At 38.0% G+C, this 16783-nt stretch overlaps 1 protein-coding gene across 2 annotated transcripts in view; it reads right to left on the reverse strand.

Moving 5' to 3' along the window:
• CCDC148 (coiled-coil domain containing 148) overlaps positions 1-15468 on the reverse strand; it is a gene marked incomplete at both ends in the record, with an annotated part of 272157 nt that extends 256689 nt beyond the window's left edge. For both annotated transcript variants that reach the window (XM_079709817.1, XM_079709816.1), the window contains one exon: positions 15444-15468. In XM_079709817.1, coding sequence (XP_079565943.1) covers positions 15444-15468 — 25 coding nt within the window. The remainder of the gene's footprint in view (positions 1-15443) is intronic.
• Between the last annotated feature and the right edge of the window lie 1315 nt (positions 15469-16783).

Here is a 16783-nt window from a genome sequence, read left to right on the forward strand (position 1 = left end):
TAGAGTCTCAAGTCTGGACAAACTAGGACAATTTTCAACATCTTTTCTGTGGGTCTTTGTAAAAATGAAATTTTCATTTCTAAAGCTGTCAGTTTACCAAAGTTAACTATGAAGATCTAAATGCACGATACATAAGAAGCAAAATTAAGAGATTCTCAGAACTAATTATATTAACCATAACATTTCTAAAGTATCACACCAAAAAATCTAAAATAAATCAGAAATATCTAATTTAAATGTTGCAAAATAAGCTCAGATTTAGTTGCCTTATATATCCTGAGAGGTTTATTGATTTCTTTCCTTTTTCAATGTAATTGTAGCTTCTTTTTATTAGTAGGAGTGATAATATGATTTTTTAATGTGGTAAAAGATATATAACATAAAATTTACCATTTTTCCAGGTTTGCTGAGATATAATTGACATATAACATTTTATTTGTTTCAGGTATACAGTATGAAGGTTTGATATACGAATAGATGGTGAAATGATTACCACAATATAAGTTAACATCTATCACCTCATATAGTTACAAATTCTGTGTATGCATATGTGTTAACTTTCAAGATCTACCCTCTAAGCAACTTTCAAATATACAATACGTTGTTTTAAACTTTAATCACCATGCTGTATGTTACATCCCCAGTACTTATTTACCTTATAGCTGAAAGTCTGTACCTTTTGAACACCTTCATCCATTTTGACCACTCTCACTTACCCCTTCCTCTGGCAACTGACCAATCTGTCCTCTATATCTATGTGTTTGGGTTTTTTTTAGAGTCCACATATAAGTGATATCATACAGTATTTGTCTTTCTCTGTCTGACTTATTTCACTTAGCAAAATCATGAATGGCAAAATTTCCTTCTTTTTTATGGATGAATAAAATTTCATATTGTATACATATACCATATCTTCTTTATCCGTTCATCCATCGATGGACACTTAGGTTGTTTCCATGTCTTGTCTATTGTAAATACTGTTGCAATGAAATTGGCGAGTGTAGATATTTTTTCCAAGATAGGGATTTCATTTCTTCAGATATATACCTAGAAGTGGAATTGCTGGATCATATGGTAGTTCTGTTTTTAATTTCTTGAGGAACCTCCATACTATTCTTCATAGTAGCTGTACCAATTTACATTCTCACCAGTAGTGTACAAGAGTTCTTTTTTTTTTTCCCACATCCTGCCAGCACTTGTTATTTCTTGTCGGTTTGATGATGGCCATTCTAATAGGTGTGAGGAGAGAGCTTGCTGTAGTTTTTATTTGCATTTTCCTGATGATTAGTGATGCTGAGCATCTTTTCATGTACCTCTTGGCCATTTGTATGTCTTCTTTGGAAAACTGTCTATTCAGTTCCTCTGCCCATTTTTTAATCAGGTCATTTGTTTTTTGTTGTTGTTATTTGTTGTATATCAATTTCTTACATATACATGCAATTTTCTCTTATGTTAGTATTTGAAATAAAAATATGCTTAAGATGTTTTATTAAAAAGCAAATTCTTTGCTATGTGACATCCTATGTCTTAGGAATTTTAATTCCTTCTTTTGTTGATATATTTCTTTTTGAGGTTAAAACACAGTATCTATGATCTGAAAAAGTATATGTTCTAAGTAATTTTTTGTCAATACTGTTTAGTATCATGTTTTCTCTCCATCCTAGGAGAGAGTGAGGAAGAGTAAAATATTCATTGATTTATCCAGATTCAATCTCTCCCATGTTCACCGGTTATGTGCAATATTATAATTTTCTAAATACTATAGAATTTTGGCTTCTTACCAGTCAAAATCTTTACTTGCGTTTTTATTTATTTATTTATTTATTTATTTATTTATTTATTTATTTTTGCGGTATGTGGGCCTCTCACTGTTGTGGCCTCTCCTGTTGTGGAGCACAGGCTCTGGACGCACAGGCTCAGCAGCCATGGCTCATGGGCCTATCCGCTCCACGGCATGTGGGATCTTCCCAGACCGGGGCACGAACCCGTGTCCCCTACATCGGCAGGTGGACTCTCAACCACTGTGCCACCAGGGAAGCCTGCGTTTTTATTTTTTATATGACATATTTGTTATGCTTGTTCTACAGAATATTAGATACAATGTGACTCCGTAATCAAAATGAATAAGCACCCCCTTTAAAAAATATCATAGGGTTAAATATTGAGGTGGAAAATATACTTTGCACCCAAATTAGAATCTTGTTAGATTTGGCTGCCTTTTCCTGATTAAAAGAACTGTTATACATTAAAAACCTGCTTTGATGAAGAATAGGAAAAAAACCATTATCAAAAACAAAGACTTGTTAAAGGTAGTATTGAAAATAAATAATTGGCTTTTGTTCATGAATAGCTAAATCTGTTTTGTGGTTTGAAAGAGCTAAGAACAGATTGCTTCTCTTAGATTGTTAGCAAAGAAATGTTTTCATCAATTAACATTCTTTGCTAAGAACAGTTTTCTCCAGTGTTTTTTCTCAAATGGAGTATTACATAAATAGGTCTGCCCAAAAGACAATTCCTGGGCTTTTTTCTTTGATGTCTTAGAGTATAATAATTATGGCATGCAGTTCTGAATTATGGAAGAAAACAAAAAAAAATCACATTTCAAACAGATAATTTACTTGAAGAAAAAGTTGCCATAGGTAGCCATTCCTGCAAATTAAATGAAAGGCCAGTCTTCCTCTTCATCACGCTTTTGCCTAACATTTACATCCCAGGAGGATGGAAGTAGGGAATAAAGAGTTGTTGCAAAAGGCCCAGAACTGTAAGAACACACCATTCCACTCTCCCATGTACATTCCCCTGCCTCAGCTTTACCTTTCCTCTTCTACCCTGTGCTGAAGTGATTACCATTTTATGAGGGTCTATGTAGCCGGGTGAAATAATCACCAACATTTATGTAGCAATTTCTCCTAGCCAGGCACTATCCTAGGAGCTTTATCTATTTTGATTCATTTAATCCTCACAATAATATTTCGTTAACAGTTTCTCCTATTTTGCGGAGTGGGAAACTAAGGTCAAAGATCATACAGCTGCTGCGTGGCAGAGACCAGATGCACACCCAGGCAGTGTGGCTCTAAAGCCCATGGACCTAACTGCCTTCTGTATTCTACTCTCTCTCAGGAATGGAGACAAAGCATAGGTGGTGGTGCTCCTCAACACACAGAGAAGTGGACTTCTGTCATTTTTATTTTAGTAAACAGCTCCTTCCTTGTTAGGTTAAGGGTAAGGTGCTAGAGGGAAAGAAAGGAAGACAAGATAGAAGCGGAAGTTAAGGGAAGAGAGAGATCTTGAACAGGAAAAAGAAGTCTATTCAAAATACTAGTTTATGGAAAAACGAAAAGAAAGAGCGTGGTGGAAATAGACTTAAGGGCTAAGGCAAAGTGAGAAACATTTGTGGCAAACTTCTTTCAAAAGAAAACAAAGCCAAGATTTAGAATGACATCATGCAGTATGTCATTTTACATGTGAATTAACGTAAGCCCGGAACAGATTTTAGTCTGATACATTTTATAGATCAGTAAACACAGGGACAGAGAGATTAAATGCTTTGTCCAAGACTTGAAGAAGCAGGTAGCATAGACAAGGCTAAAGCCCAACCATATCTCCTAACTTTGAGCTCAGTGCCCTTCCACCAACTATATCAAACACAATTTGTCAGCTTTCAAAATACAGAGGTGATGGTCAATAGGTTTTGACTCAATTTCAAGAACATAAAAAATAGCTACAGTGTATACATATTGGAAATTAAATACAAAGTCCCTGAAGTTATATTCTCAATAGTCAAATAATATTGTGGGAGAGCAGCATAGTCATTTATAAATGCAAGAAAGAGTACTTTTGATATAAATGCATATTTTCCCCTAGTATTCTTTCCGCATAAACATTTTAAAATTGACTTTTTTAGTTTTGGAAAATGAGTCACACACAAATAGTATACAGCAAACACAGTAAAATATCTAAATCGTATTGATTTCTTATTAGAGAGACTGAATTCAGAAGGAGTCTTAGGCTAGCTGTACAGCCAGTTTTTATGCTGGTTTGTAATTTCAAAGGTTCTTTCAGCTCTAAAATTCTATAGTTTAGAAAACTGGCAATTGAAATAAACAGTAGATTAAATATTGAATTTAAGTGTATTTGACCAATGAAATTATGATATACCACCTAACATAAGCTTGTAAAGAAAATTGTTTATAGTGGCTTCAACAAATGGAGATTTATTAGAAGTTCATAAAATGCTAATGATTATGCTACCTATGGTATTTCAGACTATGTCAATTAATAAAGAAATTTTTACCTAATATTAACAAATAGAAGGAAGGATGAAAAAAGAAAAATTGACATAAAGTAGAAATAAAGAGGCCTTTTCTGAGGTAAACTCTTAGATGTCAAAGACCCTTGTGTTTATGGTCAGCTATAGGTACAGTAGCATGCTCATACTAAAAATTCAGAAGTTTGCATATTTTACATTTTTTTAAGTTTAAAAAAGGTGAGAATAGAGAAGTGTATTAAGAATGGAGAAGTGTATTGTCTCATTTTCATAGATGTGGGGCAGAGGCAGTGAAAAAGTGACATTTCCCGTGCTAAATAATAGATCATTGAAAGCCTAGGATTTTGAAATCAGGTTTTCTATTGATCATAAAAATGCATTAATTCTGTGTGGGTGGAATTTTTTTCTTTTCTCACGTTCTCTACAGCAATTTCCTTTGCTTTCTTTCCATTGTGTTGTTATTTATGTCTCACTTTCAAGCCATTTGGATGTGTCAAAAGAATAATACTTGTCTCAGTACCACTCAAGACTTCACTGACCTCTCCCAGGTTGGATGACCATAATGATCAGCATCTCTAATGATGTTAGAGATTTAAATGTGATTTACTGGGGACAAATGATCCGAGTGATCTTTAAGACAAAACCTCAAAAGTTTAGATTTGAATGTCATCTTCCAAAGACTTATTTCTACTACCTGCGGAAGACAGGAGAGAAAAACTAAAAAAACAAAAGCAAACAAACCAAAACAGGAGGGAAAGAATGTACACTTTAAAGATATTCTACTAAAACTAAGGTCCCTAAACATTCTCCAACACACCCTCCATTAATAAGCATTTTTTGCAAGTACATATAAAATAATTGTTATAAATTCTTTAAGTATAATATTGTACTAACATGTAAATTGTAAAACACAAATACAGATAAATCCATAAATACAAAAAAGTTATATAGTATTGATAATTTTAGTAGATTTTAGTGAGAGTTATGTGATTAAAAATGTATTACCTTGAAAATCTTGGTTTAATACTGGATCATACAGGGTTCAAAGTCTAAGGTCAGTTTATTCCCATACTTAGCTATAAGGACTATAATAGTTAAAATAGATACCACAATGAGATATGGAAGAAGTGCAAAATTGGCTTCATGTACTCAATTATGATACTTAAATTTCAATTTCATCCACTAATTATACAAAGGTTGTAGCTTAGTATTTTTCTCTAGTAATTTTCTGACTTCCCTGATATCAATCATTTTCCTTGCAAAGTTTTTTTCTTTTTTCTTTTTTTTTTCCCCTTTAACGTTTAACAAATGGGGTCTAAATCTGCTAACATGCATTTGGAAGATTTTCAATCATGTTAGAAAATTGTTTCCAAATTTACTAAGTGCTCATATATGAGAGTTTTAAGATGATGTGCTTATGCCATTTTAAAATGTTTTTATTTGTAATAGCTTTATTGAGATCTAACTGACATTCCATAAAGATACATCCATTATAAGTGTGCAGTGCAATTATTTTTAGTAAACGTATAGTTGCAGGGCTTCCCTGGTGGCACAGTGGTTAAGAATCTGCCTGCCAATGCAGGGGACATGGGTTCGAGCCCTGGTCCAGGAAGATCCCACATGCCACGGAGCAACTAAGCCCGTGCGCCACAGCTACTGAGCCTGTGCTCTAGAGCTCATGAGCCACAACTACTGAGCCCACATGCCACAACTACTGAAGCCCATGCGCCTAGAGGCCGTGCTCCGCAACAAGAGAAGCCACCGCAATGAGAAGGCCATGCACCACAACGAAGAGTAGCCACTGCTCACCGCCAACTGGAGAAAACCTGTGAGCAGCCACAGAGACCCAGCACAGCCAAAAATAAATATAAAAAATAAATAACATTAAAAAAAATGTATAGTTGTACAACCATCACCACCATTTATTTCTAGAACATTTCAATCACCTGAAAAAGTTCTGTCATAACCACTTGCAATCAGTCTTCCCATCCCAGCATAAGGTAATCACTGACCTGCTTTCTGTCTCTATTTTCCTTTTTTGGAAGTGTGGTCTTTTGTGGCTGGATTTTTTCGTCTTAGCATAATATATTGGAGGTTTATCCATATTGTAACATATATCAGTAGTTCATTATTTTTATTGTTAAATAGTATTCCATTACACAGCATTTTATCTAATCATTATTTGACGGAAATTTGAATTATTTCAGTTTTTCCCTATTACAAATACTACTGTAATAATTCATGTAAAAAGTCTTTGTTTGGACATATGTTTTTATTTCTCTTGAGGAGACTTCTAGAAGTAGAATTGCTGGATCATATGGTAAGTTTATATTTTAAAGAAACTGTCAAACAGTTTTCCGAAGTGGGTATAGCAACCAGCAATTTATGACAGTTACAGTTTTTCCACATCCTTGTAATCACTTGGTATTGTCAATCTTCTGCCTTATGCTTATTCTAGTAGTTGTATAGTGGTATTGTATTGCAGTTTTAATGTGCATTTCCCTAATGATGTTGAACATCTTTTCATTTGGTTATTAACCACTTTGTATAACTTTTTGGTGAAATATCTATTCAAATATTTTGTCCATTAAAAAAATTGATTTGTTTGCCTTTTTTTAAAGAACTTATTTATTTATTTATTTATTTTTGGCTGCGTTGGGTCTTCGTTGCTGTGCGTGGGCTTTCTCTCTAGTTGCGGCAAGCGGGGGCTACTCTTCATTGCGGTGCATGGGCTTCTCATTATGGTGGCTTCTCTTGTTGCAGAGCACGGGCTCTAGGTGCACGGGCTTCAGTAGTTGTGGCGCATGGGCTGAGTTGTTCCGTGACATATGGGATCATCCTGGACCAGGGCTCGAACCCGTGTCTCCTGCATTGGCAGGTGGATTCTTAACAACTTTGCCACCAGGGAAGCCCTGTTTGCCTTATTTTTGATGTTTAGAAGTTCTTTATATATTCTGACACAAGCCCTTTATCAGATTCTGCTTTTCAAATATTTTTTCCCAGTCTGTGGCTTGTCTTTTCATTTTCTTACTGATGCCTCTTGAAGAACAAAACAATTTTCTATAAAGTCCAATTTATCAATTTCTTCTTTTATGGATCATGATATAGTGTAATATCTAAGGAATCTTTGCCTAAAGCATGGATCACAGAGATTTTGTACTACGTCTTCTTCCAGAAATCTTATAATTTTAGTTCTTAGGTCTATGATGCATATTTAGTTATTTTTTCTGTATGGTATAAATTAAGAGTATAAGTTCATTATTTTGCACATGAATGTTGAATTATCCTAGCAGCATTTCTTGAGAAGACATCCCTTTCCCCATTGAACTACCTTGGCATCTTTGTTGAAAATTAATTGACCATGAATGTAAGGGCTTATTTCTGTACCTTTTATTCTATTTCATTGATCTGAACAGCTATCATTATGCCAATATTATATTCTATTATTGTAACTTTTGAAATTGGATGTTATAATTCCTCCTACTTTGTTGTTGTTTTGATGTTCTTGTTCCTATGTTTGTCCATTTGAAGACTGGCTTGTAACTTCTACAAAAAGTGTTTGCTGGGATTTTAATAGGGATCACACTGAATCAATAGTCAGAGGTTTTATATTTCTTTTCTAAAATTTATTCTTAAGTATTATACTCTTTTTCATGTTATCATAAATGGAATTGTTTTCTTAAATGCATTTTCAATTTGCTATTTCTTAGCATATAAAAATTCAACTGATTTTTGTATATTGTTCTTATATCTTGTGACTTCGCTAAATTTATTATCACTTCTAGTATTACTCTTTTTTTGTATATTCTTTAGATTTTCATGCATAGATCATGTCATCTGTGAATAAAGAGAGCTTTAATTTTTCCTTTCCAACCTATATGCTTTTATTTTTCTTTCCTTATTACAATGGCTAAAACTTCCAGTGAAATGTTAAAGAGATGAGAGTGGACATCATTTTATTCTCAGTCTTAGGGGGAAATCATTCAGCCTTCACCATAAATGTGATGTTAGCTGTAGGCTTTTCATAAATGCACTTTGTCGTATTGAAGAAATTCCCTTCTATTGATAGTTTTTTAGCATTTTCATCATGAATGGGTATTAGATCTTGTCAATTGCTTTTTCTTCATCTATTTTCATCTTCATTTTTTTCTTATTTTAAAAAATCTCTATTAAACTACAGAAAAATATGGCAGTTCTTGACTTCTGTTTCCTGACAGAGGATGTACTAGCAGGTCCTGTTTACCTGATTCCCCAGCTCAACCCCAGAGATGCATAGAAGCTGTAACCAACTGTGATGACAGTTAGTTGACCTATTGTGTAAAGAAAACAGTGGTCCAGAGATGGAAAGGGCTGGCTGCCATGGTCAGAGAACAGGATGAGGGAGAGCTCTTGCTTTTCTCTCCCGATTGCTCTGGTCAGCTTATTGTCACCTCTATGAAGCAGACAAAGAGCTCTTTAGTTAAGAAAAATGATGAGGTCATATTTTCCCTGAATTTATTTTAGGAGAACTTCAAATCTAATATTTTAAACAGTATTTTAATGTGGTGATCATTTGATGTTCCAGGGTTGGCACTGAGTCAAGATCTGCTTTTCAAATGGAGATTGTTGACTTGCCAGGTGCCCTATATCTGTCTGACTGCCTTCTTTTGCTTTGGGCTTCACTCAAAGGTGGTAGACATGTGGGTTCTGTCAGTAATTAGCATACTTCCAATATAGGTTCATTTATGAGGACTGTCACCTTCATTTTTGACAGTTTTGCTAGATAAAGAAAACTTGATTGACATGCTTTTTTCTCTCAGCACTTTGAATATGTCTTTCCACCACCCTCTGGTTTCCCTTGTTTTTGATAAGAAGTCAGCTGTTAACTTTATTGTGGTTCCCTTATATGTGATGAATTGTTATTCTATTTTTGCTTCAAAACTTTCTCATCTTTGTCTTTCAGCAGTCTATGATGTACCCATGCTAGTGGGTCTCCTTATGTTTACTCTACTCAGGATTTACTGTGTTTCTTGGATCTATAGATTAAAATTTTTGTAAAATTTGGGAAGTTTTAGGCCACTGTTTCTTCAAATATTTTTTTATGCATCCTTCTAGTCTTCCTTTCCTTCTTTTACTCACAGCTGTCCCACAAGTTTCTGAGGCTCAGTTCATTTTTTCTCAATATTTTAAAATTTCTTTTTCATACTGGATAGTTTCTGTTGGTCTAGAATTTCCCTTTAGTTCCTTTTTTTAAAAAACAATCTCTATTTCTCTACTGAGAGTCCCCATTTGTTAAGTCATTTTTCCTTTAAGTTTTTAAACATATTTATAGTAGGTGTTTTGGATTACCTGTCTACTAAATTCAACAAGTGGGCTCACTCAGCCTGTCTATTGGCTACTTATTTTCCTGAATTTGGTCACAGTTTTCTGTTTTTTTAGATGTCTCATAATTTTTTGTTGAAAACTAGATATTTTACATAAAACACTGTAAAAATTTTGGATGGAGTCTGGTTTTCCTCCTGAGATGTTTTATTAAAACAATAATTACTGGAACTTCAGAATCTGTTTTCCTGAGTTGTGGGGCTACTAGTGTCTCTGATAAATTTTCCTATCTTATTTTTAATTTTTAGCCTCTTTCCTAAAAAATCAGTATAAATGTTCCTAAAAAATAATATAAATTATAATATGAATTCTAATACTTTCTTCCCATACCAGTGGTGTGGTAAAATCACTCTACCCTGAAAAAGGAATCATGCTGCTCCTCTTCTCAAAGTTCTTCTCTTGCTCCCAACTTCAAAGGAGGAAAACTGAGAGTTAAGGAATATAAGGCTCTTTGGGAAGTGGGGAGGAATAGACACCACACTAAGTAAAGCTCTTTTACCTAAATTAGGTTGGCAATATTTGGAACTAGACAGATCATTCATTTTCTATTCTAACGAAGAATAGAAATTTAGAAATTTTTAGACTGTTGCTCTTCATAGTCCAATATGATGGTCATAATGTGTGCTTTGTTTTGTTGTAAATATTTGCATAATATTTTAGTGACACCTGTTGATTGTAAAGAACAAAGACTCACTAAAGGCAAAACAGGAAAAGAATGGGTTAAGGGTGATTATAAGTAACAAATCTCTCAAAGGGATATCTGCACTTCCATGTATATTGGGTCATTGTTCTCAACAGCCAAGATATGGAAACATCCTAAATGTCCATCAAGCAGATGAATGGATGAAAAAGATGTTGTATATATACACAATGGAATATTATTCAACCATGAAACAGGAGGACAGCCTGCAATTTGCAACAACATGGACGGACCTTGAGCACATTACGCTAAGTGAGATAACTCAGACAGAGAAAGACAAGTACTGTATGATATTACTTATATGTGGGATCTAAAAAAAGTCAAACTTCGGGACTCCCCTGGTGGTGCAGTGGTTAAGACTCCACGCTTCCAATGCAGGGGGTGTGAGTTCGCTCCCTCGTTGGGGAACTAAGATCCCACATGTCATGTGGCACGGCCAAAAATAAATAAAATAAAAATAAACTAAAAAGTCAAACTTCTAAAAATCAGGGTAAAATGCTGGTTATGAGGGGATAGGGGGTAGGGAAATATGATTCATATTTAAGGCTACAAACTTGCAATGAGTGGCAAATTAGCCATAGAGATCTAATATACAGCATAACGAATATAGACAATAGTGCAATATAATTATGTAATGTGATAAATATCACTACAATGGCAATCATATTGTAATATATAAATGTATCAAAGTAACACACTGTATACCTTAAATTAACACAATGTTATATGTCAAGTATATTTAATTTTTAAAAAATATCAAGGAACAATTAAAAAATGAATTATATTCTGTCTTCATGGGGAGAATAAAAACCCAGAAAACATTAGGACCAAGGCAACTGTTCTCTCTGGCTCACTTGGTCTCTCATTTCCAAATTTCCAGGGGAAAAAAAATCTGATTGGTATTAGTATAGGTTATGGGTCAATGGTCAGCCAATGGATTGGCTACATTTGTATTGGGTCCCCACCAGGGTTGATTCCATGGCCAGATGAAAGGTCATGAGGTATGCAGGACTGCTTACTTCAAGGGCTATGCATATAGGTTCTTGAAAACATGTCTATTATACTTACCAGATGTTTGATGCCTTTCTGATTTTATGAAGTTGTTAAATTTGCATGATTCTATGGTGTTCCAAAAGACAGAGCAACCTGGATGCTTTAGATGGAAAAAATGTAGGCAACCCTTATTTAAACTGCTTCACAAAGTTGAGTTTCAACTGCTTTCCCCAATATACAGAATTTTATAGCCTTAGCTCTGAATATGATAACTTCAAGCCAAAGCACATGCAGCCAGTTCTTTTCACACAGGTCCCCTCCCTCATAGAGGAGATAGGTCCTGGTAGAGATGAGATCTGAGACCTTTCTCTCTTAGCAGGTTACATGGCAGAAACCTCTACTCTGTTCTGCCATACATTACCTCACTTTTCCACACTGAACCTCTAGTCCATCTTTTTCTAATTACCTCCCAACATTACTGATTCTAATTTTTCACTGTTGGAAGTCAAATTCTTCCAAAGACTACAAGGATTCATGACTGTTGGCTTTTCTTAGTGTGGGAGGCAATTCAGTAGTCCAAGGCACTATGGAGGCTAAGGTCATGACCATGACATGTTATCTGATCCTTTAGGAGAGAAGACTCATACACTATATAACTACACCACGGGGTAGAGAGTTTTAAGCGCCACGGTAATACACTAAATCATAAATCATCCTCTCCAGAGGGAAATTTTCAGAAAAGGCTTTACAGGTTTAATGGTTTATTTGGCTGAGCCTCTAAAGGCAGGGGAGGATTTGCATATTCAGAGAATGTGCTGGAGGTGGGATACAGCCAATTCTGCAATCCTGAGTAGAATTATTATTAAGCTCTAGCATCTTCTCCCAGGACAAGTTTATTCCACTGCTCTCTTTCCCTCATTTGCCACCTGCCTCTGTTTTAACATTCCTTTTAAAAACAAACACCACCACCACCACCACCACCACCACCACCCCCGACCCCGCCCAAGCAGTGTGTTTGTGGAGTTCTTATCTTAACTGCTCCCACCTCCTCTGTAGGCATCCAAGAATGAGAAAAGACACAGTGTTCCTGCTTCTTTCTTTTCCTTGCTGCCTCTGCTATTCTTTGTCAGAAATTCACTACTAGTCATTATGGGCTAATGTGAAAATAACAAACATTGGAAAGTTACAAAGTTTTCATAATCATGAAAGGTTCAGGTTGACTTCTTTCTGAGATAGTGAGATAGTAATTTAAAAGTTCCCGGGCTTCCCTGGTGGCGCAGTGGTTGAGAGTCCGCCTGCCGATGCAGGGGACACGGGTTCGTGCCCCGGTCTGGGAAGATCCCACATGCCGCGGAGCGGCTGGGCCCGTGAGCCATGGCCGCTGGGCCTGTGCGTCCGGAGCCTGTGCTCCGCAACGGGAGAGGCCACAACAGTGAGAGGCCCACATAACGCAAAAAAAAAAAAAAAAAAAAAAAAAGTTCCCGTGGATTTCTGCTGTTTACTTTTGTTCTTGAGGATGCCCCACAGTCAGCTGAGCAGAGGCCCTGCTTCCTATCTCAATTTCCCAGCAGTTAGATCCACCAAGGTAGTGTGGCTAGCAGGTGAAATGCTTCCCCTTCACATGTAAATAATTTGCATTTCTATGGACCCTCGGGGTGGGAGACAATGGTTTCTACTCTTCACTGGAAATCTGGAATTGAGGCATTGCAATTTGCAAGTAAAGGGCACTTTTGTAGAGGAGAACTTTATTGGCAAAAAGAGTTAGGGTTTTGAGGGCAAAGAGCACAATCTTCAGAATCATTTGAGTAGTATTCAAGGGCAGAACATTGGGAGTGAAAAAATAGAAGCCGCAAGAAATTCCTTTCAAATTGTTTCTTGGTGAAAAGAAAAGCCTATAGATGGATATGGAGGGAGGAGGATAGTGGTGTTACCAAAGATCAGATATTTGTAAGGTGTAGGAAAAAAAGTTTGAAGGAGAGGATGTAACACATGATCTAAGAGAGCAATTATAATCAATGGAGGAAAATTCTGGGGTGGGAGGATGGCCAATGTTTAGGAGCACAAGTAGAGTGTGAGCTTGGAACAGAAGGCTGTCACCCTTCTCAGCCAGGACTGAAGGAAGTGATGAAGTGTGAAAATTGAGACTGAGATTTAGGAAAGTTAAGTTGAGAAACCTCGTGGTGGATGCCTCAGTCAAGTAGGAGGCAAGATCACTTGCAGAACTGGAAGAAGACCAAGTAGATTGGAGGTCTGAGGAGAGCAGAAATAGGACAGATATGGGAGAAGTGCCCTGAATAATGTCCTTGGATCAGTATCCTGGATAATCACCCTCCTGATGAGGAAAGGAATTTAGAGAATCAGTGAAGACCCAGCCAAGTCTGGATAGCATAAACTTTTAGTGGAACAAAGTGATTTCTTTATCCAGCAATGCTTGGTTGTACAGGAGCAAGTTCAAAAGAAACCTTTCACTGAAGCATGAGAATTACCAATAATAATAATAATAATAATGTTGATTGACAACATTTTAAGGGACATTTTTCATGGTGGATTTTAGTAACATTTTAATCATTACAAACATGAAATACACAATATCAAAATACTCATCAAACATGTGATCTGAGAAAAATGCAAAAAGAAAAGATTACTGGAGTAAAAAAATCAGTTAGTTCTTGTTTTCTTCTTTCTTTGCTAGCCTAAGGCAAGGAAAAAGGAAATATCAATGTTTTCCTTTCCACTAGACACATCTTCCATGATTATAAAAATTAAAAAAAACCAAGTCATTGGTATATTGTGAGTACATTAAATATGAGTATTATTTATAAAAATGTGCATTTTACTTTTTCTATTCTCCTATAAACAAACACCAAAAAGAAAGCAAAAGTAAGAAATTGAAAGCATGATGAGCTAATTTCCATGACGGCAAGGCATGAGACAGCACTCCAATGTTTTTCCAATTTTGATTTCTTCCCAGTTCTGGAAATATTTAGGGGGAACACTCATGTTCAGCTGTTTTGTTCCACAGTCCAACCCTGCACAGGATTATCAACGATGTTCAATTTTACTACAAGTTGTGAAAGATGTTTTTCTTTTCTTTTTTTTTTTTAAAAGATGTTTTTCTAATCAAGGTACCAGGTTAACAATTCTTATCTATTTTTGTAATTTTCAATTATCGTAAGATAAAAACCAAAAGCAAAGCATATTATCCAACTTAAAATTCAGGACAGTAGTTAGACATATGTAGCTTGCACACATATTAATCTGTTTCTCTCAACAAAATATTTGTAATTTCCAAAATCCTATCAGCATTTTCACACAATATGGTCCCTCCAACTTGAAGGGCAATAACATAAACACAGTCTTCTTTCTAAAGAAATTAGTATAAAAATGGCAAAATCACCAAAAAGAAGGAACATAAGAATATCAATGATTATATCATAGGCAATAGGCTTAAAAGCCTAATATGTTCATGAAGTCCTATTTTAATAGCTAGTATCTAAATATGAAAGTTATTTACAAAAAACAATTGCTATTGACAAACTAGAACAAAGTGACTTTAAATGAAAGCAAAGCACTTGTAATTAAAGCTCAAGATTTTTTGTGTGATTCCATGTCTCAGTTAATTTCTTTATCAAATTTAGAGTTAAACTGGAAAACACCTAGAAAACAAAATCCATCAACTGTAATCTATTTCCTTTACTCTCTTGTGAAATTATCAGAAGACATGCAGGATCAACTCTATCACCTGTGTCTTTCCCAACCCTGTAAACTCTTAGGGGAAAGACCATGTACCTGTCAAGCTAACAGTGCAGAATGTACACACAGATGGGTGTTTAATAAATATCCTTCAATGGAGAGATTAGAGGTTTTCTCTGGGAAGCGGGGAACACATTATCTCATGCATTGACTCAATGACATCCATCATACAATACGTCAGTCTGTTTCCTCATCAAAATATCATCCAAAGGAAATCATCTTTGAGTCTCCTTTAAGTCTTCAGACCCCAAATTTTGAGGCAAGATCCACCCCAGGGAAGGGGGAGTGGTTGGGAAGAACAAGTAGAATTCATGTGGATCAGTGACGTCAGGAAGAAGCAATGATTTAAAGGATGGGGTGCAAACTCACCTGGAGAAGCAGAAGCTGCACACATGTCAAAGGTCAAAGGGCAGAGGCTGAGGGACTCCCCAGTCGCAGGAAAAGTGAAACGCCCACTCCCAGGCTCTCAAGGATTCGTATAGGGGCTCAGCTGTCCCTGTCTTTGACGCGACGGACAAACCCTACCATGCACAGCTGCTGTTGCCAGGAAGGTAAAGCGAAAGCTGCCCCAATTTCAGAGCCAGCACTCGGGAATCCCCCGGTACTTCTTTCCCCTTCCCCCTCCGGCGCCCAAAGCCAGAGATACCTTCATCCTTACTCCTCACCGTTTCCAGGCCCTCTAGCTCTTAACGGCATCGGTCTCTATGGCGACCTGAAACCTCAGTTCCCATTGGTCAGTTCAATATGAGGGCCGGGCCAATGGGAAGGGCCAGTCTTTTCCTTCCGACCAATGGGATTGGCAGGGAGCAGGTCCGGAGACGGCGGCGTGCTGACGTTCCCGGGAGCCTGGCTCTGGCTGGGCAGGCGGGCTGGCGGCTGGGCGGGCGGCGGCGGCCTCTGGGCAGTAGAGGGGGCTCCGGGGCTGAGTCCGCGTCGACGCCGGCCGCGGAGGCGGCACCATGGGCAAGGGGTAGAGGGGCAAGTTGGCCACCGCCGCCGTCGGGGGTGGTGGGCGAGCCGCTTTGGGGTAGGGGGCGGGAGGGGGAGGGAGGGGCGGGCAGTCGCTCGGCCGCGGCACTTTTTTAATTTTTTCGGGTGCCGCAGCGGCCACCCCTCGGCGCCGATGTTCCTGATCCCCGGAGCGACGACGGCTGCTGCCTAACCTGGAAAGTAAGTGCGCGGGCTCGCGGGAGGGCGCGGAGACTCCTGCTCACGAGACCCCTGGCCCTCGCCCCGTCGCGCCGGAGCCAAGACCTGCCTGCGAGGGGCGCGGGGCAGGGAGGGAGGGAGACGGAGACGGGCGCCTCCCTCCCGTTACTCCGTCCCCACCGCCTCGCGGCCGCCTCGGCTTTCCTGCCCCGCCTCGTGTTTCTGCCCGCACTAGCTTGCCTGCTCCCCTCCCCCCGGCAGGCGCACAAGTTTCACCCTCCATTTGCTTTTCCCTGCGATTATTCTGCCTCGGTATCCCCTACATGCCGCGCACGACCCCTCCCCACGTTAGCCTTCTTGGATCAAGGGCCCCCAACCCCAAACTTGAGTGCCACGCCGAGCCCTCCTGGACGTCTGCTCGGAGGCTTCCCAGCTCCTGCCCGCCTGGCACGCTGCTCCGCGCCCCCAACACCCCTGGGCGCCCGCCTTCTCCAGCCCTCGGGGCTGTCCGTCCCTCTCTCCAGCCCCAACTCCCGCTTCTTGGCCCCCTCCCCTTCCTC

The sequence above is a fragment of the Hyperoodon ampullatus genome (genome assembly GCF_949752795.1).
Source record: "Hyperoodon ampullatus genome assembly, chromosome: 8".
NCBI lineage: Eukaryota > Metazoa > Chordata > Mammalia > Artiodactyla > Ziphiidae > Hyperoodon > Hyperoodon ampullatus.